The sequence below is a fragment of the Stenella coeruleoalba genome (assembly GCF_951394435.1).
Source record: "Stenella coeruleoalba genome assembly, chromosome: 9".
Classification (NCBI taxonomy): Eukaryota; Metazoa; Chordata; class Mammalia; order Artiodactyla; family Delphinidae; genus Stenella; species Stenella coeruleoalba.
The window spans coordinates 99,403,279-99,429,002 of NC_137155.1; the positions used below are offsets into that span (position 1 = coordinate 99,403,279).

The 25,724-nt window shown below is 58.2% G+C and overlaps 1 protein-coding gene across 3 annotated transcripts; it reads right to left on the reverse strand.

The window, feature by feature from the left end:
* Positions 1-25,082, reverse strand: WDR86 (WD repeat domain 86). 3 transcript variants are annotated; one of them, XM_079930999.1, is made up of 7 exons: positions 24,370-24,494; positions 23,878-24,166; positions 13,857-13,998; positions 11,038-11,458; positions 3,829-3,964; positions 632-735; positions 1-302 (listed from the first exon to the last, which is right to left on the reverse strand). In XM_079930999.1, exons 2-7 carry the CDS (start codon positions 24,038-24,040, stop codon positions 129-131), a joined length of 1,140 nt encoding a protein of 379 aa, XP_079787125.1. In that variant the 5' UTR covers positions 24,041-24,166; positions 24,370-24,494; the 3' UTR covers positions 1-128. The 3 variants fall into 3 exon arrangements, with proteins under 3 accessions (XP_079787125.1, XP_079787124.1, XP_079787123.1); XM_079930998.1 differs by lacking the exon at positions 24,370-24,494 and adding an exon at positions 24,827-25,082 and having other exon boundaries at positions 191-735; XM_079930997.1 differs by having other exon boundaries at positions 191-735.
* Positions 25,083-25,724: the final 642 nt, after the last annotated feature.

Here is a 25,724-nt window from a genome sequence, read left to right on the forward strand (position 1 = left end):
GCGAGGGCTTTGGAAGTCAGCGGACGCGGAGGACAGGCACCACCGCCGCCCCGGTCCTTGCCCTCGGAGCCCCCGAGGCCGACAGCCGCGTTCCCTCCGCGGGTCCGTGGGCGGCCGGTCGGGGTGTCTCAGGCCGGCTGCAGGGGAGCGGCGGCGGCGCAGCCCACTTTGTTGCTGAAGAGACGCGAGAGGCTGCGCTTGGGAGCGGCGGGACGCGGCGGCGGGGCGCGCGGGAGACCGCGCACGTCCCAGAGGCGCAGCGCGCCGTCGTGCGAGGCCGTGTAGAGCACCTGGCCGTGCACCTGCGGGCGCGGGGCGTGGGCGGCGCTGGAGGGGGTGCGCCACCGGCCCCCAACCCCGCGCCTCCCCGCAGCTACGGGGTCACGTAGGTGCAGGCCCCGCCCTGCCTCGGGCCAGCGGCGGCCCGGGCCTCGGCGTGAGCCGCGAACGCCCAGGCCGCCTGATGGGAAAGGCTCAGCCCAGCGGGCCTCGGCCCCGGGGAGGCGCTGCCCGCGGGGGAGCGCTGCTGCCTGGCCCTCCCGCTCCCCACTTCCCCTCCGAGGCAGAGGCGCAGGCGGGCTCGCCCTCGCTCAACCAGCCACGGGCCCCCGGAGAGAGCTGGAGCGCCTACCTGGATGCAGTTGATGATGAAGGCGTGGCCGCGGAACACCCTCCGCAGCGCTCCAGACTGGGCGTCGAAGGCGCGCGCCCGGGCGTCCCCGCTCCCCGTGAACACTGTGAACACACGGCTGCACTCGCCTCCCGCCCGAGAGCCCTCGTCCCCTCGGGACTCCGCAGGGCGGGGGGCGTGGATGGACAGGGCGCGGAGAGTGCCGGGAACCCTCTCCGGGACCCATCCGCTCGCCTCCCAGGGATGTCATAATTGCAAATGGGAAACAGCAGAAGCCCCTTTAAAGGAAGGAGGCGGCACCTTCCCTATCTCAGTACTTTCCTGTGAGTTCAGGGTGACGCCCAGGGTCCCGGAGGCGCCCTCTGTGGGCTGCAGCCGGCTCTGCAGGACTTCGGCTGCCCCACCGCCCTTGGGTCAAGTCAGCCTCCCAAGTCCTTCCAGGTGCTTCCACCCCTCCCGAGTACCACCTGGGCCCAGCTTCCTACTCAGGCCATTTGGTGGAAACCTTTGGTGAAGCTTAGCTTCCCTGCCGGGCGTTTCTAGCAGCTCTTAAGCCCCTGCCTCGGGGGGTCATCCCTCCCCCCCCCACCGTCTGAGCAGCCTCTTGGGGCAAGGACCAACCAGAAACTCATTTCTCCCCCTCCTCGGTAATGAACTTGGCCCTCCAAACACAACCCAGCGCCTCCGGGGTTCACTACAGGGCCCCTGCCCAACCTCTCCCAGGGGGAACCTCCCGATTCTGCCTCCCTTGGGCTTTTTCCTACATTATAACTTAGTCCAAGAGTTCTCAAACTCCCGAGCGCAGGCTGGGCCCACCTGAGTTTCTGATTTAAGGAGGTCTGGGGTGGGGCCTGAGAACCTGCATGTCTAGCCAATTCCAAGTAATGCTGATACTGCTGGTCAGGGACCACACTGACGGCACTGGCCAGAGAAACTCCCTGGTCCACTTATCATCTTAGCCCGGGTTCTCCCAGAAGCTGACCCTGACACTAGGTTTCGAGTGCAAAGTTCATCTGGCAGGGCATTGCAGGAAGTGGGGAGAGAAACAGGAAGGAAGGACTCCCATGCAGGTGTTTAAGGGAGCAGGTGACCGCTGGGGGCCCTTGGGAGAAGGGGCGGATCGGGTCTCAGAGTTGTTCCACACAGGGACAAGGACACTGGGCTACTTATCCGTCAACTCCCAGCCCTCCCATGACCTGCCTCACAGGAAAACACCCTCGGGCAGAGGACCTCAGGTGCTGCAGCAGGAAGTGCCCCTGAGCGTGGTACCCATAGCATCTGCTACAGCCACCCAGCAGCCTGAGTGAGCCACAGTAAGCACCCCCTGGGGGCCCCCTGTCCTTGGGGTGTCTATTCCTAATCCCGTTTCCTGTGTCACCTGCCTAGTCCCAGGTTTGCTGCTAAAGCTACTAGTGAATGTGGACTTGGAGGACAAGTTTCACTTCTCGTTCTCTTCAGCTCCTTTCCTGCCTTCCCCTCCACCAATGCACTGTGGTTACTGGGCATCCTGAGGGTGGGAAGAGGGCTCAGAATTAGGTCTGATCATCCTGTAGCCTGTTGACAAAGACCAAAGACCAAGTTCCTTAACAGCGGGCAGCAGGTAGGGTCTGTGGGATTTGCCGCAGCGGCAGGTTTCATCCCAGCTTCTGCCACGGGGAGGCGCTCTGGGCAACGTTCTTCTCTTTAAATTAGAGGTCCCCGACAGGAGCAGAGCCATAATCACACTTATAGGCTTGGACACAGGAACAGGAAAAAAATCATTTTTCTGCGTCAGACACCTAAATCCTGAGGGCATCTCATGCTCTATTTTCGGAAATCCATTCTATCTTCATCTAACACCTGTGCTGTGAAGTCAACTTGAATTTTCCACTGTGGCTCCTCCCCCACCCCAGTCTGCTCCCTCACTGCTGTGCTAGGAAGATGGTTCTCAGGCTCAGCTTCGCCTAGGGGGGCTGGCTTCCTGCTGCAGGTGTGTGTGTGTGTGTGTGTGTGTGTGTGTGTGTGTGTGTGTGTGTGTGTGTGTGTGTGTGTGTGTGTGTGTGTGTGTGTGTGTGTGTGTGTGAGAGAGAGAGAGAGAGAGAGAGAGAGAGAGAGAGAGAGAGAGAGAGAGGGAGGACACTGATGGCAAAATATAACATTGGGGATCGTTTTAGGAAGGAGATGTCCAGGGACCTGGGAGCCCCACTCCCATGTAGGTGTGGTGAGGTTGTGGGTTTTGCTTCCCCTGAACAGTGCCTGTCTTCTGCATGTGTCTGGGATGTAAACAACTGGCTAGTTGGACAGAGCCAGGAAAGCCCAGATGTGTGACAGTTTGAGACCTGTGGGGCAGAGAGCTTGCTGACTACCCAGTAAGCCACACTGCCCTTCTTTCTTTCCAAAATAACCCTGATTAATCCTGGTGGCAGTATCCCCAGATAAGGGTTTTTATTATTCTGTCTCTTTTGCAGGCAGTGGTCAGAGAGAGGTATGCAGAAGTCTTTGGGTGGAGTCTCCAGGAAGGATCTTTAAAGGGGCCTACTCATCTAGGAGACACAACCTTTTGCCCTTCCCTCCTCTTCTTCCTGCCTGCCTAAAACGTATGATGGCTGGAGCTCCAGCAGCTATCTTGAACCATGAGGCCCCCCCTTAAAGATGGCCGATACATGCTAAGGATGATGAAGTGAAGTGAAAAAAGGAAGCTGGGTGTCTAACAACTTTGTGGAGCCATCCGTTCCAGCCTAGACCGCCAGCCTCTGAAATTCTTCTACCTCAGAGAAAAATAAACCACTATCTCATATAAATCCGTCATCTGGACTTTCTCTTATCTGTAGTCAAGCCTAATGCCGAGTGAAGCCAAACCCATGCGGCCCTCAAGTCTGACTGGAGTTAAGTGGTGTCACTGTCTCGAGAATTAGAATGTGTCCTTGAGACCTGCTCTTGACCTGAGGTCCTCTGAACAAGCAGGTCGCTGCACGTCCTAGCGGGGTGAAGGTGGGAAGGAGCCCCTACACCCTTATTTGGAACTTCTTTTGCTGGAGGAACAAACACGTGCACTGAGGGGCCACAGCCGCCGCCCTTGGCCGCTGACCAAACTGAGCGGCAGCCGAGGCTCAAAGAGGGAAGAGTGCAGAGAGGTCTGGGCGAGAGCGGATGTGCTGCGGGGCGGGGCGTGAAGGGGACAGGCAGGCTGGGGCTACGGGGAGGGCGGGGTCACTTACAGGTGCCCGCGTGGTACTTGAGGGCGCTCACGCTGTGTCTGTGGGCCGCGAACGTGCGCACACGCTCGCCCGTGTCTGCCAGCCAGCACTTGACCGTCCTGTCGGCGCTGCCCGAGTACACGTGCCGGTTCACCAGCTGGGGGGGGGGGGGGGCGGAAGGGAGGGTCGGCACCGGACACGGCTACCGCTGACCGTAGGGGGCACCCCGGAAGCCCCTCCAAACCTCTCTCTCTGGAACGTGGAGAGGGGCACGTGCAGGTCTCAGTGGAGACACTGTGGACAAGCCAGAAATGCCCCTGCCCCTGGGTCGCCCCCCACCACTACCCACTCCAGCACCCAAGGTCACGATGCTCCTCTCTTCCCCTCAGGGCCGTGTAGCTCAGGCAGACCCGGCTTCGGATCCTGACTGGCCCTTGGCCAAGTCAGTGACTCTGCTCTCAGCGGCTTCACCCGCAGACAAGGATCACGCCAGACCCTTCCGTGCTGCTCAGACACGACCGTACAGCGCTCAGCACCCTAAGAGCAAGGACCGGAAAGTGTCGGCCAGCACTGCTGCTGCTCCTGCCAGGGGTCTCTCTTCAGCAGTTTCCTACAGCTTGGCCCCGGGAAGGTCAATGTGACTCCACCTGTAGCTACTTCGGTTCCCTGGTACTGTTCCAGCTGAGAAAAGGGCACCCAGGGCGGGGCTTTCACACTGGACTTCTGCTTGGGGAAGGGAGATAGGAGAAAGCTCTAGACGTAACCTGACTGACCGTGGTGTGTGTAGGGTGGCCCTCTGCTGGGACCGGAGCTGGACACCCAGGGGCCATCATGGGGTCCTCCCCCCTGCCCCTGGACACAGGTTCCCCCACTTCCCGCTCGCCGCTGCCAGCTGCAGTGGCATTCACACCCCTTCTCGGCGTTGCAGGAGGTTAGGAAAGGGGCTGGGAGACAAAGGAAGGGCATGAGGAAGTCCCCCTCCCAGGAGCACCCCTGCCAAGAGGGACGGGGTACTAGCGTGAGGGAGGCCCAAAGACAATCGAAATAATTCTGCAAATTTCCCTACAGCAAACACCACGCAGCCCAGAGAGCTCCCGACCAGCACAGCACCTCTGGTTATCGGAGACACGGACGAGAACCGAAGGCTGACGGAGTGGGGTACTCAGCTGCCGTTAGCTGGCTGACGGCACCAGGGCTCCTCCCACTTTGCAGGGCCCAGGAAGAGGAGGGCAGGCTACAAGCCCCCGAGACAGCCATCCAGGACGCCGCTGGGGCCCAGGGGCCGCTGGAGGCTTAGGAAAGATGAGGTCCTTCTCCCAGGGGCAGCAGGTGGCGGGCCTAGTTTGTTTTGCGGGATCTTAGTTCCCCGACCAGGGATCGAACCCGTGCCCCCTGCAGTGGAAGTGCAGAGTCCTAACCCCTGGACCGCCAGGGAAGCCCCTGGAATGAGCATCCTTAACTCATCCCGAGTCCTCCTAGCTCGAGCACACACTACCTACCCATCTCGGCCACTTTCCACTCCAATTCCCACAGCTGACTCAGTTTCCCCACATTACTTCCCAGTTTAAATCCCGGAGAATAGGACTCTGGCCCAGTGCATCTTTCCACCCCACAGCCACAGCACAGGTCAAACTTGGCCTTGGGCCAATCGCTACGGCAGAGGGGGTGGAATCTCGAGGGACACGTATACCTCTTGGAGGCAGAGACCGAGGGCGGACCAAGTGGGCGACAGGCCTGTCCTGCGTCTCTCAGGCCCCGCCCTCTGGTCCTACTGGGGTTACGACTGGCCCAGCCAATGGAGCCTGGCTTCTGGCCTCTCCCGCTGGCGGTCCACTCCCCGAGGACAGGGCCGCGTGCGATGTCTGCACACCCGAGGGCTCCTGCAGAACATCGCCCAGTCCGCCCTCCGTCTGCACCACCGTCGAGAAGGGCAGGGGGACCTGCCTGGCATCCCCACCTGCTCTCGGCCTTCGGGGCGCCCCCGTCAGCCCTGTGCCTGGAGCCTGAATGTGGCCCGGCTTCCCCAGGTGCACACGTGTCCTCGCTGTGCCCTGAGATCCCTGCACACGTACTGTGCTCCCCTTTAAAAGTCCTCTCTGTGCTGATCCCCCCTCATCTTTTGGGGGAAAGCCACCCTCCAGGACCCCTCCTCATGCTGCCCAGCACTGTCTGCATCCTGCCCCCGAGGCCAACTGCCACTGGCCCCCAGTGTTTCGACTGTCCCCCCACCAAGTGTCACTCCCAGAGGCAGCCCCAGACCTCCAGGGACCACACTCTCCAAACGACCCACTGAGGCTCCCAGACCTATAAGGGGAGTGGGTACGGGCAGCCTGTGAGATGGAGACCCCAGTGGCACATCTAGGCCACTCGGCCTCTGCAGCTCTGTCTGCCCCGCCCCGTGAAGGAGGCACTGAGCGTCCACAGTGGCCGAGACAAAGGGAAGACGCCTCCTGTGCACAGCGGGTGTCCCGACGACGCAGGGCCTGGCGCACGCGCTTAAAAAGCAGCACACTTTCAAAGCACAGATCCTGAGCCCTGAGGCTGATAAGCGGGCAGACGCCTCACTGCGTGCTTTGGCTGGTGTCCTGAAAGGACACCCACGGGGAGCAGCAGGGCAGCCCGCGGAGACCAGAGAGGCTCAAGGCAGATGGGGAAAGCAGGACAGATCCTGACAGGGCGAGTCACAAAGGCCGGCCCAGCGGGACTCCCTCCCAGCAGCCAAGGCAGCTCCGAGAGGACGGGACGGGGCTTATGGGCCATCTCCCTGCGTGTGATCCACCCAAGCAGAGGGCAGGCCTGGGGCTCTGCTGCTGCGGCCCCAGGGGCGCGGCCTCGCCCTCCCCTCCACTCACGACAGGCCACGCACAGGGCAGCGGGAAAGAAGCAGCTGGGCCACGTGGTGAGCAGAGGGCCAGGTGCAGAGCACAGCCAGGCTCCGGGCACTCAGCCTCCTGTCGGAAGAGGCTCCCCGACTCCAGCACGGTTTGGGCCCAGACACACCTTATGAAAGCTGCTTGTTAAAAGCACAGGTTGCATGCTCAGTCCTGGGTTCAAGTCCTGTCTCTGCCCTTTACCAGCTGTGAGACCTTGGGCAAATTGCTTGCCCACTCTGAGCCTCTGTCTTCTCATGTACCAAATGAGAAAAAATAATCACCCTTACAGGTGGCCGTGAGGATAAGTTCAATAATGCACACAGCCTGATCTAACCCGGGAGCCGGTACGTATCCCTAAAAGGCAACAGCAGTCTCTGCTCCAGCCCCTCGGGCTTTGGCAGGACAGTGTTTTGTAGGAAAAGAACGGAGGGCCTGACGATGCTGCAGATGGGCAGGTGCGTGCCCCGAGCCCTTGGGCTGCCCCACACCTGGCAGAGCCTTTCCTGTTCCTCTCTGGCTGTACTGGAAATGTTTAATATCTCATTTCAAAGGTGGGTACATAGGTGTCCCTTTTACCGTTTGCTATACTTCGTTTGAAATGTTTCATAATTAAAAATTAAAAAATATGAAGGGACAGGAAAGAGTCTCCACTTTCTCCTTCTTCACAAGGACCCCCCGGTTGAGCCTAAACCCTGGAGCCCCTCCAAAGAGCAGGGGTAAAGGAGCGGTCCCCCTCGGCGGTCAGCGGGCTTGACCTTGAGTTTGTTACTTGGAAGTGAGCCCTCACCTCTGCTCTGGCCCACCTTCTCCGTAGGAGGCCTGTGCACTCCTGCTCTGCCCCCACCTGGCTTCTGGAACCCTCTGGGGTTCACGTGCTTGACCCTGGATACACATCCCACAGTGAAGAGGAAAGGCAGAGGCCCCCCAAGGCTTGGCCGATTTCTTGGGCCTCGCCTCAGCTCCCGGAAAGTTCAGAGCGGGCCGCAGGCCTGCAAGGAGGAGGCAGGATGCTGCAGTGGGCCGATGGTTCAGAGACGGGCATAGGAGGCTGCATAGCTCTGTGAGCTTCCTCTCTTCTCCCCAACCTCTGAAAAGGTGGCCCCCAAGTTTATCTCAACACACAAAAGGGCCTGACCTGTTTCCCAGGGACGGAGTAAACACCACAGCTCCATGCAACAGGCCCCCGGGGTCCCAGCGGGCACCTCACACTCCGCCTAACGGGAAACCACGGATGCCAACTCCCTCGCTCTCCACCTGCCGCCACGAGCGCTTCCTCCCTGAACAATGCCAGAGGCCAGGCCGCAGGGCTCACAGAACCATCCCGGAGACCCCTAGGAACCCTGCCTGCCTCTGCAGGGCGTCTGGGAAGGCAGCCCACCGCTCGCCGAGCTGGGGGGGTCGGAATTCTGGGACGTTCCCAAGGAGAGATCCTTCCCTGGCTTAGGTGGCTCAACCTGCATGTGGACGTGCAGGAAAGGGACAGAGGAAGCAAACAGACGTGCAGACGTGAACCGAGGGTCACCTATTTGGAGAAGGTAAGGTGAGCAGGGGCGGGGGGTGGCGCCCAGCGGTGACAGCAGGGTCCCAGGGACGGCCCCACGTGGCCAGGGTCTCACGGGCTGGGGCCGAGACTGGCAGGTGGCCCTGCAAGTTTCTGATGGCAGCGGGGACGTGGGGAAGTCCTCCTATTAAAGAGGCAGATGGCGGGGGGAAGGGTCTTCCCCGACCCCACGGTGGGGAGAGGGAGGGACCCTGGAAAGCGGGCAAGGCCAGCACACCCAAAGGTCACCCGCACATGCGTCTCCCAAGTCGCGGTAACCTAGATCTGAGTTTGTACCGGGGAAACACAGCAGGGAGACGCGACGATACAGCATCCAAGCTACAGGGGACGTCTGAGGGGACGTCATATCAAAGCAAAGGAAGCCTGGACGGCCGGGAGTCGGCAGGTCCTCCGTTTCTCGGGAAGGCGCCAGGCCATCTACTGTGGAGATGGTGGCCCTGGACCTCATCGAGCAGAATCTTATCCCCCAACTACTCTGAAAAACAGGGGCTTTTCTGCCTCAGTCCCGCCGTGGGGCGAAGCAGGCTGTGACTTAACAGCTAATGAAGTAACTAACCAACAAACCAAATAACCGCGTGTTTCCTGAGGCAAGCGCCACTGCTGCCGTGGCGTCAGCACGTGTGCTGCCTTTGTGCTCGTCCCTCCAGGCTCTGCGCTAGGACCGGCCTCTACAAGGGGCCCGCTGCTCCTGACGCTGGGGGCGACCCTCCCCGCCCAAGCCGACAGCGCGGGCCCTGCCTCCTTCCAACTCTGACCCCAGGGGCCTCCACACACTGCACTGTGCCCACCCTCACCCCGCCCCGACCCCATCCCACCGCCCAGCAGGGCCCTCCCCCCACGCCCACCCCCCACCCCCGCCTGGGACCCATCCTGGACAGACCCCGGTGTGTGCTCATGGGAACAACACTGACTTCACTCCGGGAGCTCCCCACCCCACCCCAGTGGCACCCCACACTACGAGCTGGCCTGGCCTTCGAGCTGCTCACGGTCTCCTGAGTACCCTCCTGCAGAGCCCGCAGGGCTCCCACCAGCTCTGCTCCCGGGCACGTTCACTCCCACTGCTGTGCGCGACGCTGGGCTCCACGCCCTCCAGGCTGACTCCAACATGGGAGACGGACTTGCCCCTGGGCGGTACCAGGAGACTGAGCCCAGAGACCCCACGCGCCCTTAGGAACCCAGAGCCCGTCCCTCCATGCCCCGCCCAGGACGCATCCCCACTGCCCCCTGCACACCTCTCCCCATCACACCCAGGTGCCTGCCGGTCCTCCCTTCGCCTCCCCAAATCCCGGGATCAGATACCGGGTGGCTTAGGGACCTGCTGTAGAGCACAGGGAACTCTACTCAGTACTCTGTAATGGCCTAGATGGGAAAAGAACCTAAAAGAGAGTGGATATATGTGTATGCATAACTGATTCACTTTGCTGCACACCTGAAACGAACACAATATTGTAAATCAACTCTACTCCAATAAAAATTAAAAAAAAAATCAAAGTTAAAAAAAAAAAGAAAAAGAAAACAGGTGGCCAACTCTTAGCTCAGTAACAACCAGTCCCCCGCCCTGCCCCCATCTCTAGAAAAATGCAATTTATCCAACCAAACATGGGCCCTCTGCCGTTCACCAGGGGCCAGAGATGATTCTGTCTAAGCAAAGTGGAGCCCTTCTCTACTCCACTGGTCCTGGGGCCCTAGGGCTGCCCTTCACCTCGAGAACCCAAAACGGGCCTCCTGGCCTGGCTCTCCAGGGGACTGCCACACACTGCTTCCTGTCACCTTGAGGCCACCCCCATCGCTTCATCGGTGGCTCCCCAGAGGCTCGGTGCCTCTGAGCACTGCACCCCAACCTGCTCACCTCGGGTGTGGGAACTGGCCTGGAGAAGGGAAAGGGCTGTGGCCACGACCCGGGCCAGGAACATCCAGACCCTAATATCTAGATAGAGGGAGGGACCGTATGCTGCAGGCATGCCCGCCAAGTGCAGACCACACATCCTCATAGCAACACAGGCTTCATAGCAACAGTATCACAGGCTGACGGGCGTCAAGAACAGGCTCTGCGGCAGGCGCTGCGTCCGCTGTCACCTCACTAAATCCTCACGACAACCCGGGGCGGGCACAGCTCCATGCCCGTAATCCCTAATCCAAACCTCGGCCAATGTGTTTCGGGAGTTTTTGGATTTGAGGAACACACTCGTGTTTCCACAGCAAAGGTACACGTAGTCCCAGGAAGTGAGATTAAACTTAACTACAACCAGCCTCATATCAAAATGAGTTTTGATGCCAAGCCTAAGAAAAAACCTTCCTTTTTTTTCAACTTTTGGATTTAGGAATTATGGACCACGGTTTGTGCGTAGACGTAATCCTCACTTCACACGGACGGAAACCAAAATTCATGTGTTGGCAACAGCCCTACCCCTGGTATCTGTGAATGTGACTGTATTTGGAAATAGGGCCTTTAAGGACGTAATTCAGTTAAAATGAGGGCATTAGAGTGGAACCTCATCCAGTATGACTGGTGTCCTTACGAGAAGAGGGAATCTGGAAGCAGAGGGAAGACGGTGTGAGGACACCAGGGGAATGGCCGTCTACCAGCCGAGGGGAGAGGCCTCAGAGGAAACCAACCCTGCTGACACCTTGATCTCGGACTTCCGGCCTCCAGAGCTGTGAGCCAATCAATCTCTGCTGTTTAAGCTGCCCAGTCAGTGGTACTTTGTTCCACAGCCTGAGCTGACTGGTACCCTGGGTGGGGCGGCAGCTCAGAGGAGGAGCCAGGGGCCTCCCTGGCAGCCAGGCCGGCCTCACCTCCAGACAGATGACGGAGCCCTGGTGCTCCTGGAACACACGCAGCTGCTGCCCACTCAGGATGTCCCAGGCTCGGACGGTGGCATCTGTGCTTCCAGTGAAGGCCGTGTGGCCAGGCGTGGCCAGCACCAGGCAGAGCACGGCACCTGTGTGGCCCCGCAGTGTCTGATGGCAGCAGCCGCTGGCCACCTGCCAGACCTTAGCCGTGCCATCCGTGCTGCCCGTCACCAGGAGCCCCCTGGCCACGGCCTCCTCCGTGCACGGAGCCCCAGGGAGGTCCTGGGGGGCAGAGTAGGCTAGAGTCAGCACACAGTTGCGGTGGCCCCGGAACTCCCGGGCCACCTGCCCCTTGTCCACACTCCAGGCTCGAGCTGTCCGGTCGTAGGAGCTGCTGAAGAGCTGGTTGTTGGCGACCAGGATCCTGGTGGCAAGAGGGGAAGGGTCAGGGGTCAGAGCGCACAGGGCTGCCCGGCAGGCTGGCGTCTTACGTGTTCAATGAGCCCAGGTGATGGGTGAGAAGAATGAATGGTCCCCAGTGACTGGGAGCCCAGAGTCTGAGAAAATCTCAAGGCTGAGGAATCTGAGGCCCCCTGCAGCAGGGGAACAGTGAGGGAGCCAGGAGAGCCCACGGGGGGGCGGGGGGGGGGAGCAGAGCCTGCCAAACAGTAACTATTCATTTGATGTATGCTAAGACCTTCTCTGCAGAAAATGCACATCTGTCTCTAGCACAGAACTCTGTGTATAACTTCAAAGGGCATGAGGGTGGACCCGAATTTACACACCACCCCCAAAGGGCTGCGGCCTGAACCTGGAATGGGGCGTGTCGTCTGTGTGGCCACAGAGGGGTCAGGACCCCCATCTCAGTCTCAGAGGCACCCCTCTTTTAAAAGGTCTTGCCTGGGAGCCTAGCACGGGCAGGAGGAAAGATGGACACGGAACAGAGCAGACCTTCCTTCCGCGGCCTCTCACCTCTGGGCGGTTCTCACGTCCCACAAGTCATTAAGGATGCAGCACAAGAAAAGCACACTTTCTACTGATGGCTTCTTCCCTAATGCCAGGAGGTACGGTCTTCACCACGTGTGTGTTTCTAAAGGAAAGTGACGACGTGGTGCCTCGGGTGATGTTCTGGCGGCCCGAGTCCTGCCGGGTGTGGCCTGTGACGGCAGGGACGCCGGGCCGGGCCAGTGCCCCCAGAAGCTCACACACCTGGCCCGGCTCTGAAAACACGAGAACTGTAGCCCATGTTCTCACCTCAGGGCCATCACGCATTTGTGAGCAGTTACTTAATAATGCAGATATGCACCCAGAGATGTTTAGAACAGCCAACTGCTCAAAAGAGTGTGTGTGTGTGTGTGAACATGTGTGTACTTGGGAGTGTCTACACCCGGCAGAGCGTCATTCCCGGCCTTAATTGTCCAAATTTCCTTTTGAGGAGCCACTGATTCGTTTCCAGGTACAACCGGAGGGCCGGCTGGTCACCTGAGATGTGGCTTTCTCCCACCCACCCCATCCTCTGTCAGCCCTTCCAGCCACTCACAGCCTCCCTAGAGGAGGCGCCCCAGGCCCCCACTTCTCCTCAGTCACAAACTTCTTTCTCAAGAAAGAGTGTGGAAGAGGCCAGCAAGAGCTGAAATACGGGTCCCAGTTCCAGCCCTCCTCCGCCCCGGCCTGCGTGGTGCTGGCTGGTCTCCCAGGACCCCGGGCCTCGTCTGCTCTATCTAAGGGGTGTAGGTGGGATAAAAGCTCAGCTGCAGGAGGCGGGGGCTGGGGCAGAGCTCTATGGGGTCCCCACTGGGGTCCTTCCCCACTCAGAACCATCGAGCCAACACGAGCCTTGTGCCTCTCTGCTCAGCGATGCTCCCCTGTTCCCGCCCTGTAGGAGCACCGTTCCGTCTACAGGCAGCTGGTACTCCGGGCAGTTAATGATCGGGCTGACCCACCGCTTCCACCCACCGTGCGCTGGAACATTAGGCCGGACGGGTCCCACCTGGACCCAGGCTCCACAAAGCTCACGCTGCCAGCATCCCCTCTGCCTGAGAACATCCTTCCGTCCCTGCCCCCCACCCCCCCAAATGCCCGCCTGCACTGGGCCCTTTCCCTGCTTAGTTCGCTGCCCAGGCAGCTGCCCTTCCTGGTCAGTGAGGTCACGAGGGCCCCGGTGCCCAGACTCCTGCTCATACCGGGCACTCCCTCGGGAGTTTGCGACGGGCCCCAAGTTGCAGAGATAGTGTCCAATTGATCTGATCACCAAGGAATTTCCATGGCTCAGCTCAGACCCAAACTCGATACATTTTTGCAAAAATTCAAACCTCCATGAGAAGGCAGGTCTGGGATATCTTCAACAGCAACATGGAAAGGAGAGGTTTAAAAACACCCTCGACTCCCTCTTCAGCACAATCCCCATTCTGCCCCTCCTCCGAGCCCCCAGTCCACCATCAGGTGCCAATTAAGCCACTTCCTGTGGAATTTGTTCCCTGGTGGGAGCTGCAGCCTCAATCCCTTTCCCTGCACCCCGCTGGGGGCACCATGGGGGGGCTTTCAGGCTCTGGTCTAAGTGTTGGTAGTGCCTCCCTGCCCCGCCTCCGCCTCCCAGCCCCCCAACCTGCAGCCCCGGGCAGTTAGCGCTTGCTGCGCTGGGGACACTGCTGTCCTTCCACTGCTGTTGCTCTGGACCACCTCCCCGCATGTCCACACGTGTTCCCCAGGGAAGCTAAGTTCCTCCAGGGCAGGGGCCCCACAGCCTACATCTCTGTCCCCTGGGACTCGGCCGGGTACCATGAGGAGAGGCCGAGTCCTCCCCGCCTGGCAGGCACACCGACCTGTTCACAATGGACGTGTGTCCCCGGAACACCTGCAGACACTGCCCGGTCAGCACGTCCCACTTCCTGATGGTGCAGTCAGCACTGCACGTGAAGGCGGCTTCGTCCTCCAGCTGGCAGAAGGTCACATAGCTTTCGTGCCCTGCAGATGAGCGGGGGAGATGTGAGCACAGCAGGGCATGCCGGCTCCCGTTTTTCTCTGAGAATGTTTGAGATGGGGAGGAAGGGAAGAAAGCAGGGGGCGGCGAGTGTTTGCAGCAAGTCCAGTAGCGACTAGCGTGTTGAAATGATGCTTTAAGTCTGGGAGAATCTCAGGAATCGTGGGGGCCAGGAGCAATTCAGGGGGCACTTAGCCTGCCCTGGAATCCTTCCTCCCTCCTCTCCTTCCCTCCCCCTTCTTAGTCGTCTCCTTTTAGGCTTCTTCAAACTTTTCAGCTACTTGTATTCACTCCGTCATTCAACAAACCCCATGTTACAGACGCAGGAAGTACAGAGGCCAAGGGCATGGTCTTCGGAACCAGAATGCCTGGGCTAGAAGCCTGGTGCTGCTACTGGCTGCCCATGGGCAACTTATTTCACCTCTCTGTGCCTCGATTTCCTCACCTGAAATGGGGAGAGTGACAATGCCTATCTCACGGTGTTCCTGTGCCGGCTGTGTAAACGCTAGGCGTGAGCTGTTCTTACATTTGGGGACAGACACTGTGGTAGGCAGAATTCTGGCCCCGAAGAGAGCAGGTCCTAATTGCTGGAACCTAGAAATGTTACCTTTCTTGGAAGAAGACACATTTATAGATGCAATTAATTAAGGATCTTGAGACGGGGAGATTGTCCTGGATATCAGGGTGGGCCCTACACGCCATCACAAGCATCCTTGTAAGAAGGAGGCAGAGGGACTTCCCTCGTGGTCCAGTGGTTAAGACTCCATGTTCCCAATGCAGGGGGCCCAGGTTCGACCCCTGGTCAGGGAACTGGATCCTGCATGTCGCAACTAAGAGCCCACATGCTGCAACTAAAGATCCCTCATGCCACACCTAAGACTCGGCACAGCCAAATAAATAAATAAATACACACATAGAGGAGGCAGAGGGAGATCTGAGGACACAGAGAAGGCACCGTGAAGAGAGAGCAGAGATTTGCAGGTGCTGGCCCTGAAGATGGAAGTGATGCGGCCACAAGCCAAGGGGTGCAGCAGCCATCAGAAGCTGGAAAGGCAACGGCATTCTCCCCTACAGGTTGCAGACGGAACCCAGCCCTGCCAACCCCTTGATTTCATCCCAGTGACACTGATTTTGGACTTCTGGCCTCCAGACTTGTGCCGGAATAAACTTGTTTTAAGGAAACCCAGTGTGATCACCGGTCACAGCAGCTGCAGGACACAAATACAGAAACAGACATAATTAAAACACATTCCCTGCCTTCAAACAGAGCAGCCAGCCCAGAAGGAGGGACAGTCAGTCGAGCTTGATACGTGCTGGGACAGAGCGTGACGAGGGTCGACAGAGCAGAAGCCTGGGTGTTGGCAGGCAAGGAAGGGTCTACGCAGTACCCGTGTCTGTCGGGAGAAGAGGAAGAGCAGCTGGGAGAGAAGCTAGCACACACCAAAGCAGGACGGGCCCCTGGGGCCAGAATTCAGGCATTTGGCAGAAACGATGGATTAAGTAGACACAGTGAGGGTGGAGGTCTGGGACGGAGGGAGGGCCCCGCAGTCTGGGGTCTCGGCCAAGTGCACCTGGTCATCCTCTTACGGGGCAGTTGTCAGATCTTTTGACTCTCACCCTGGCTGTGGGGTCGATGTTTACCACTCGACCATTATTAAGCAGCCCAGGAATCCTGCATCCTTGGACACAGTAGGGCCTGTTTTTCAGGTAAAAGTGTTTCCATCTCGGATATAAGCACTTCCAACAGCAAACTGAAGCTGACTCTACTGGAGAAGAATTCAGGGACCAGAAAATCAACGGAAGCAGAGGAATGTTAGACCTAAGAGCCACTTCACAGACGAGGAGACTGAAGAATTCAAATAATAACACATGGGAGCGTCATATTTATTACTTTAAGGATTTCGATCAGATTTTAAAATTTCATCTAGATGTCTGCTATCTTGTAGACGGGGATTTAGAATCTCCTGGGTAGTTTCAAGCTGATTCACACTTACTTTTTTTTTTTTTGGCCCTGGGGTCAAGCTTAGTTTCTCTTGGAAGAACCCAACTTCCTGAGTTCTAAGAAACAATTTTTTTTTAAAGTAAGAAAGAAACGTTTTCCCGTCTTCTTGGATAGCACATACCAGGCCTCTAGGAAAACAACATTTGCGTAAATTAAGTAAACACGGGAAGAGGTTGCAGACTGTTTCCCTCAAAGTGCGCATCAGTTTAAAAGTCGAGGGCAGGGCTTCCCTGGTGGCGCAGTGGTTGAGAGTCTGCCTGCCGATGCAGGGGACACGGGTTCGTGCCCCGGTCCGGGAAGATCCCACATGCCGCGGAGCGGCTGGGCCCGTGAGCCATGGCCGCTGAGCCTGCGCGTCCGGAGCCTGTGCTCCGCAACGGGAGAGGCCACAACAGTGAGAGGCCCGCGTACCGCAAACAAACAAACAAACAAAAAGTCGAGGGCAAATGTGTTTGGCAAAACACAGCCCAGCTTTTTGCCAATCCCAAAATGTTTATAAAATATCTGAGGATTCTCAACGAGCTTTCCCCGAGACCAGATCAGCCATCAGGAGGGGTCGGGAGGACGCAGCACCATGAGGAGTCCCCAGTGCTAACCAAGGCCAGGAGAGGCTCCCTCGGGGTGTCACTCCCATGCCAGCTCCTTCCGTCCCATCTCAGCAGCATCTGACGGCAGGAAGGCAGAGCGTCATGTGAACCCGTCAACCAGGCCAAGAAAAACACTGAAAATCCAAGCGTGGCACCTAGACTCGGTGGAACTACAGCCATTAACCAAGACTGTGGGAGCGGGACGGCTTTTCTGATACGTAGAAGTGAAAGCACGGATGTATACACTGATTGCAAATCAACAGAAATATAAACAGACTTGAAGAAAAGACGTGAGAATAAAAAGAAGTTTTTCAATGTAAAAAAACTCATCCCCGAAGCTGGGCCCGGCTGATCCTCTGCCCCCTCAGGGGACTGGCCAAGCTGGCGGGGGTCCCTGCATCGCTCAAGGCTCTCCCCCGTACAAGCCCCTTCTCCAGCCCAAGACGCCCATCTCACATCTGACAACCCAAGGAAGCGATCCGGGCTCAGAGCCCTTGCAGCACAGGGGCCCTGGGGGCTGCGGAGCGCGCCCCTGACTATAATCCACAGGCTATAATCCAGAGACCAACGACAGGGCTCCACCGCCCCGGCAGGATCACCAGGGGTGGAGGAGTGAGGGCTCGGAGAAGGGAGGGCCCATCATGTCTCCAGGGACCACAGCGCCTCGGCCACAAGCTGTTGGAATTGTGCAGAATAAGCAAGAAAGCCAAACTAAAAATAAATATTTTTGAAGGGATATAGAACGCAGATAAAATGCGGTTATTCTGTTCAAAAGAATACGCTGAGGCTCAGGGTTTCCTGCCAAGGTAGCCGGCCCCGTCTCCCGGCTTGCACGCCCCTGGACTCGCCGGAGGTTTAGAGTCCAAGTGCCCCCTCCCCACGCAGCAGCAGCTCGCCGCGCTGGAGACCAGGGTCTGCAGGGGCAGAGGGGCCTGGAGCGGGCACGGCCCAGCTGAACACGCCTTCCACTCAGCATGAAAAGCGGGGCCTCCTCTCGCCCTGCTGCCCCTGGCGTCTTTCGTCTGCCCCCGTGGGTCCTCGTCTTCTCCAGCCTGCGCCCTGCAGCGCGCCCCACCCGCTGTGGGCTCCCGGTCTCCTCCGCTGCCCGCAGGGTTCAGACGGTCGGGAGCCCCAGGAGGGGTCTCTAGTTCGGGATGCGCTGGCCGAGGCCCTCAAACCACGGTCACGCCTCCCCGGAGGGAGCCCCCTCCCCAGCCGTTTCCAGGCGGCAGTGACCGCTCCCACCCTCCCTCCTTCAGGCCTGGGGATGGTGACAGCTCCTCTGGTACTCGCCGTAAGTACAGTGGTTCCCCACACTCTGCCCACATTCTACAAGCGTCCCTTTATTAGACTCTCCTCGAGTTACCATTCTGAGGTGCCAGTTGTTTCCTGCCGTTATCTGAGCACGGAAGCCCTGGCTGGAATGGACGGGGTCTGACAAACCCACTGAGGATGCAGGCTTGGGCCACCCGCCCCCGAGCTCCCAGCCCGGGCTGATGCTCTGCTCACTGCTGCCGCCGCAGGGCCTGTCCTCAGCCCAGCTTCACCCGCTCCACAACCTTGACCAAACTCTCTCCGGCCTCCATCCCCATTCTCCTAAATCCGCACCCACAGGGGAGCTCACCTGCCCCAGACCGTGGTCTCCGCAGAGCTTCAGAGTGAATTGCCAGTATGGGCCTCCTTCACATCCGTACTTAAAACAAACTTTTTTTTTTTTTTTTTGCGGTACACAGGCCTCTCACTGCTGTGGCCTCTCCCGTTGCGGAGCACAGGCTCCGGACGCACAGGCCCAGCGGCCATGGCTCACGGGCCCAGCCGCTCCGCGGCATGTGGGATCTTCCCAGACCGGGGCACGAACCCGTGTCCCCTGCCTCGGCAGGCGGACTCCCAACCACTGCGCCACCAGGGAAGCCCAAAACAAACTGTTTTTTGATGGAATTTTTCCTCGACCAGGACAAAGTTAATAACGATTTGTTTGTGTCTGAAAGCCTTCCCTGTGCTCCCACGTGCCCGTTTAAAAATACGTATGAGATGATTCAGCAATCCCACTTCTGGGTATACACCCAAAAGAGGGGAAAGCAGGGCCTGGAAGAGATATTTGCACAGCCATGTTCACAGCAGCATCACTCACAATGGTCAGGAAGTGGAAGCAGCCCGTGTCCACCGACGGATGGTGGATAAAGAAGAGAGATGAGATCCACACGGCAGAACAGCCTTCGGCTTTCAAAAGGAAGGACACTGTGGCCCGTGCTACAACCCTGGGGACATTGTGCTGAGTGAAATGAGCCAGTTCCCAAAAGACAACTAATATGTGCTTGCACTTATACAAGGCACCCAGAGGAGTCAGGTTCCTAGAGGCAGAAAGTAGAACAGTGGGTGCCAGGGGCTGGGGGAGGGAGGAACTAGGTTATTGTTCAGAGGGGACGGTTTCAGTTTTACAAGAGGAGAAAACCCCGGAGGTGATGGTGGGAATGGCTGCACAACATTTTGAGCGTTTAATGTCTCTGAACTGTATATTAAAAATGGCTAAGATGGTGAATATTATGCTGTGTGTTTTTTATAACAATTAAAAATTGTCTCAGTTCCAGGTCCTCCTGGGCCAAGAGGTGAACCCTGACTACCCCAGCCCACCAAGTTCCTGCTCTTCTGAAGTGCACACAGCCCCTTAGTTAAGCAGTCGTTCTCTCAATCCAATCTGCAAATTCCCTGGGGCGGGATCCGAGACTCTTGCACCTTTGAATCCGACACAGGCACCCAGCGCAGTCAGGCCAACAGGCAGGTGAGGGGGAAAGGGCTCTGGGCCCAGAGGGAGGAGCGCAGAGGGCTGGCAAGCCTCAGTTTCCTCATCTACAAAACGGGATGATGAAGAGTTGTGGGAGGCAAATGAGGAAGAGCTTTGGAGCTGGCATGGCACAGTGCCAAGGGGTGCTGTGACTCACTTCGGGCGTGAAGGATAAGACAGCAAATACATGAGCTAGGAACTCTTCATTAACTGGCTTGATGCCCACCATGACCTTGTGAGATTAGGTTCCTCTTGTCATCACCCCCAATTCACAGATGAAACTGAGGCACGGGACTTCCCCGGTGGTCCAGTGGGTAAGACTCCACGCTCCCAGTGTGGGGGACCCGGGTTCGATCCCTGCTCGGGGAACTAGATCCCACATGCATGCCGCAACTAAGAAGCCCTCATGCTGCAACTGAGGATCCCGTGTGCCGCAATGAAGATCCCGTGTGTCGCAACTAAGACTTGGCACAGCCAAAATAAATAAATAAATAGGGCTTCCCTGCTGGCGCAGTGTTCAAGAATCCACCTGCCAATGCAGTGAACATGGGTTCGAGCCCTGGTCCGGGAAGATCTGGGAAGATCCTCTGGCCCCCAACTGCTTCTGCACCGTGAGCTCGTCTGCAGAAGGAAAACGCATGGCAGGAGCTGCCAACCCAGGCCGCTCTGCCCGAGAAATCCAGGTCTGACCCACCAACAGGCTCTCCTTTGAAGCCTTCTGTGGGCCCCAAGCTATGCAAGGAGCTGACACTCACCCCGAGGTGGCAGTGTCTACAATGGCAGTGGAAAGAGCCTGGATTTGGAGTCAGGAGACCTGCAGGGTCTGCCGCTGATCAGCCGTGTGGCCCCGGGGGAGCACAGCTTCCCTGCAACTCTGTGCTGCCCAGAGCAGGGGCCACACGGTGGGCGAGAAGCCTCTCTGCCGCCGACCAGCCGCAAGTCCCTGGACGAGCCCTGCAGCCACACCATGCTTGGGGCGTGCTGACAACAGCACCTGCCTCCCGATGTGAGTGTCTAGGAGACACTTAGAATATGCTGCATATTGGTAAACCTCTGCATCTCCTGTTCTCATCTATAAACTGGTGTTATCATAGCAGCACTATTCACAATAGCCAAGACATGGAAGCTACCTGAATGTCCACCGACAGATAAATGGATAAAGGAGATGTGGTGTGTATACACAGACACACACACACACACACACACACAACGGAATACTACTCAGCCATCAAAAAGAATGAAATAATGCCATTTGCAGCAACATGGATGGACCTAGAGATGACCATACTAAGCGAAGTAAGTCAGAAAGAGAAAGACAAATACCATATGATATCACTTATAGGTGGAATCTCAAATACAATACAAATCAACATATCTACAAAACAAAAACAGACTCACAGACATAGAGAACAGACTTGTGGTTGCCAGGGGTGGGAAGGGAAGGAATGGGAGCTTGGGATTCGCAGAGGCAAACTATTATATATAGAATGGATAAACAACAAGGTCCTACTGTATAGCACAGGGAACTATATTCCATATTCTGTGACAAACCCTAATGGAAAAGAATATGGAAAAGAATATATATAAATACAGATGTATAAATGAGCCACTTTGCTGTACAGAAGAAATTAACACAACATTGTAAGTCAACTATACTTCAATAAAATTTTAAAAATAAATAAATAAACTGCTGTTAATTGTTATTTTATTTTATTTTATTTTTGGCCGTGCCACGCAGCTTGTCTTAGTTCCCCAACCGGGGACTGAACCCAGACCCTCAGCAGTGAAAGCGCAGAGTCCTAACCACTGGACTGCCAGGGAAGTCCCTAAACTGCTGTCAATTCTATCCACCTCACAGTTGCAAGGGTTAATAACATAAGAAATATGTACTTAGAAGGGTATTTATAAAATACAGGGCACTAAAATGTCAAGACATTTTTATTAATATTTCACTCATACAAAAAAAATCCTATGGACTTCCCTGGTGGCGCAGTGGTTAAGAATCCACCTGCCAATGCAGGGGACACGAGTTTGATCCCTGGTCCGGGAAGATCCCACACGCCACAGAGCAACTAAGCCCGTGTGCCACAACTACTCAACCCATGCGCCACAGCTACTGAAGCCCGCGCGCCTAGAGCCTGAGCTCTGCAACAAGAGAAGCCACCGCAATGAGAAGCCCGCGCACCGCAATGAAGAGTAGCCCCTGCTCGCCACAACTAGAGAAATCCCGCGTGCAGCAACAAAGGCCCAACGCAGCCAAAAAAAAAAAATCCCACAGAGGAGCAGTTGGCAGGTCCTTGCTTACCATGGGGGCCACACAAGGATTATCACACACCCAAAATGACTCGCTCACAAGTCTATTAGTGCAATTTCAGGATAAGCAAAGGTTACTTTTGTCCCCTCTGTCCTTGACAATTCTTAAAGTGCAAACGCTTATAAAAGAAACGACCCTGTCAGCAGTTTTTCCGTTTGATAGCGTTTTCCCATGGAGTGGGAAGGCCTCCAACTAGGGCAACAGAGGGTCCAGCGTGGCCTTGCTAGGAAGCAGGTTCTGGTGTCCTGCGGGGACGAGCCGCTGTGAGGGTCACTAAAGTGGGTGTGAAGGGGACTTGCCAGGCACAGAGCCGGGTGAGGATGGCAGGGCAGGGCTGGGCAGGACTGTGGGCCCTGGGGGCGGAGCCGGGTGCCCACGAGGCCAGAACCACCCTGGAAAGGACTGGAGCTTCCTGAGGCAGAAACTGGCCTACAAACGGGGCTCCCACGAGGGGTCCCAGGCCCAGGGCTCCCCGGGCCAGCCGATCAGCAGAGTCACCTCACAGCTTGTTAGAAATGCCAATTCTGGAGTCCTACCCCCAAAGGCTCAGTGAAACCCAGACCTAGGAACCTGCATCTCTGAAAGCCCTCCAGACACTCTTCTCATGTTTGGAAAGCAATACACACTGGATTTAAATTTTCTAACAGATCTGTGCCTTGGCAGTGTGTGTGACTATCTGTGCGTGGTGGCCAACTCCCCATTACCTACACCAGCTCCCAAACAGCAGGCAGTCCAAAATGCATCCCTACTGAGTTTTGATGTAAAACCAACAGAGTGCGACTTCCCTAGCGGTTCAGTGGTTAAGATCTGCCTGACAAAGTAGGGGACACGGGGTCGAGCCCTGGTCTGGGAAGATCCCATATGACGGGGAGCAACTAAGCCCGCGCGCCACAACTACTGGAGCCTGCACACCTAAAGCCCGTGCTCCGCAACAAGAGAAGCCATCGCAATGAGAAGCCCGCGCACTGCAACGAAGAGTAGCGCCCGCTCGCCGCAACTAGAGAAAGCCCGCAGGCAGCAGTGAAGACCCAACGCAGCCAAAAGATAAATAAATAAAAAATAAAAATAAAACCAACAGGGTGGGACTTCCCTAGCGGTCCAGTGGTTAAGACTCCGCGCTTCCACTGCAGGGGTCACAGGTTTGCTCCTCGGTCGGTCGTGGGGAACTAAGATCCCACGAGCCTCATGGCCCAGCCAAAGATAAATAAATAAATAAATGAAATGAAATGAAAAAAAGAAACCCAGCAGGGTCAGGATCCGCGAATACGGAAGCTAATTTACTCCCTGTGCCTAGATGAGCCAGGAGGCCTGGGGCAGGCCACCCAGGATTTGCTGATTATGGTGGAAAAACCAACAGTGAAAAATAACTGTGCACACAGTGCAGGCAGCCTGGTGCTTCCACAAGGGGCTGTAGGAGCCACTCAGACAACAGAGGGACCTCACACTCCTGTGCTGCAGGCATGTGACAGGGACCCGAGGTAAGAAAAACGTCCACCTCCCCTTGAGTAAGCCACAAATATAAATCGGTGTGGGTAGACTGGTAGGGCTCTTTCGTAAAACAATATTTACGCCTATGTGTACCTCCTGCTATTTCATGGACTTTCCAAACATGCCAAATTGCAGGTGAAATGAGGCAGTGAGAGAGCAGGGCAGGGGGGTCGATTGAGGGAGGGGGTTTTCGACTCTGCCCCACCATGGGCTGTGTAAACCGCTGGCGAACTACCTAACTCCGTGCCTCAGTTTCCCTGCCTGCACGAGTGGTGGGAAAACAGTACCACACCATGCGGAGTGCACTCCGCAGTGCCCAGGCCGATTAACAAGCCCCCGTTGTGACTACAAAGGCCCCGAGAGAGGAAATGTTCAGCCAGAGATCACAAGGCCAGTGAGAGACGAGGGAAGCTGAAAGGGGCAGAGCTGCGATTTCTTTTTGTTAAAACTGCCGTGATGGAAGGGATTTCACCCAGCGGTTGACAGGTGATCTGCGCCCTCGCAGCCTCGCCCCTCGGCTCACTGGCCCGTATCGCAGCCCCCTCTGCACTCCCACCCCACCCAGCGCGATGGGCGCGGGCTGGACTTGGGGGAAGGGGTCTGCGGACAAAAGCGCCCAGGTCTGAGGCAGGCGAGCGGCAGAGAGGAGGACAGAGAGAGAGGTCGGAGGACGCGGCCAAGCGCGTCTACCTTGCAGGAGGGCGCAGCACTGGCCGTCCGCGGTGCTCCAGAGTCGGGCCGTGCCGTCCTCGCTGCCCGTCAGCAGGCGCTGCCCGTCGGGGCTCAGGCTGAGCCAGTTGATGCCCCCGCGGTGGTCCGCGCAGACCCTCAGGGCAGACCCTCCGCCCCCCATCCCACCGGTCGGGCGGCGGACTTAGGAGGAGGCTGCGCCCCACTAGGGAGGGGCGCCCGGGTATCCTCGCCGCGGCTCCCTGTGGCTGCGTCCCGCGGCCATCGCGGGGCCCCCGGCCCCCGGCTCCTGCGGAAGCACGCGGCGCGGGTGAAGCGCCGGACGCTCGCTCCCCGTGCGCCCACCCGGCCTCCCGGCCCGCGGAGGCGGCGGGGGCTGCGCTGCGCTGGGCGGCCCACTCGGGACTCCCGGTCCCCGGGTGCAGCAGTCGCAGCCCCACCGGCGCGGAACGCCTCCCTTGCCCGCGCCCCCAGGGAAGACCCGCACCCCACCTGAGCAGAGGCGTCCCGGGGCGCGCGGGAAAGCCCGGACCTCTTCTCGGGGCGCCGGGGACGGGGAGAACACGGGAAGCGGAGCGCCCCGCGTACGCTCCCCGGCCCGCTCCGCGCGCTCCGGGCGGCCGAGGCGAACAATACAGTTCAGCCTGGCTCCTCCTCAGAGACCACCCCTCAACCTGTCCCTCCCACTTTCCTGGCCTGCGCTCCCGCCCCCGCCCTCGCCCCCGCCCCCGCCCTCGCCCTCTCGGGACGGACCTCAGCCCGCGGTCCCCGCGCCCGCCCCTGGGACGCTACGGACCGCTCGGCGTGCGACGGTTCCGGCTGCCCGGCCTGCGCCTCTGGGCTCCCGCCCCCTGCCACCCCCGCCAGGACCAAAGGCCGGGACGAGGAAGAGGAGAAGGAGGTGGACTGCAGGGTCTGGGTTGGGGAGACGCTCACGCCGGGAACTCACCCGGGCCCGCGGCTGCGCGCCACCACCAGGCAAGTCGGCTCCTTCCAGGCTCCCAGTCCTAAGGACCCTTGCCAGAGGGGCTCTCGGGGGACTTGGGGTCGGCCCTGCTTGTTGGAGAGCGCCCTTAGTCCGCCCTCGCTGGGGAATCACGTGCACACCCCGAATCCTAAATAAATCCCGCAAGAGGAGGGGGAGCCTCCCCTCCCCAACCCCCACCCCCCGCGCTCCCAGGCTCGGCGCGCATCTCTCTGACTGTCCACCGAGATCTCTGCAGGAATCCGACGCCCCGGGCAGCGAGACCTCCTGGAGCGCGGGTCTGCGTGTTCCCAGCAGGCAGTTCCGGTGCCGGCTCGGCGGCCGGGGGTGGGGGTGGGGGTGGGGGCGGGGGGAGCGGGGTGACCCCCCTACGCGGCTCCTCCAGGTCCTAAAGGTAGCAGGATTTCCCCGAACCCTCCAGGGCTCTTTAGAGAAGCTAGCCAGGCGATCTCAGATCGGATTTGTATCTGTGTGTTTTGGGGGGCGGGGAGCAGGGTGGCTTTGGAAAGCTAGCCCTCATCACGACGACCGGACCTTCTAATGGTTGACCATGTCCAGACTCCGAAAGAAAAGCCCATAATGGGGTCCCATGGGGCATTGGGCCATTTATTCTCCAAGTGGTCAAAACTAAAGAAACACATTCTTTGTTTCCCCAAATTTGTGAATCACCTTGCAGCTCTGCTTAAGGAGTGGGAACTTAACTTCGTAGGCGATGGGGGCCACTGAAGGGTTTGGGGGGGGCGGGGGGGGTTAGACGTTTGGAGACGTTTGGAAAAAGACTGGTGGAGGTGGGTTGAAAGGAGGCAGGAGGGGGCTGCTGGGATCCAGCAGGAGAGAGGAAGGCAGAAAGGGCAGGGATATT

Bases quoted from the DNA above. Each gene is read 5' to 3' on its own strand.
- WDR86 (XM_079930998.1), bottom strand. From the start codon at position 24,040: ATGGGGGGCGGAGGGTCTGCCCTGAGGGTCTGCGCGGACCACCGCGGG. The intron at 13,999-23,877 runs GTAGACGCGCTT...GCTCATCTGCAG, and splicing joins GTGCTGCGCCCTCCTGCAAG to GGCACGAAAGCTATGTGACC. The intron at 3,965-11,037 runs GTGAGGCCGGCC...CCCCCCCCCCAG, and splicing joins GCTCCGTCATCTGTCTGGAG to CTGGTGAACCGGCACGTGTA.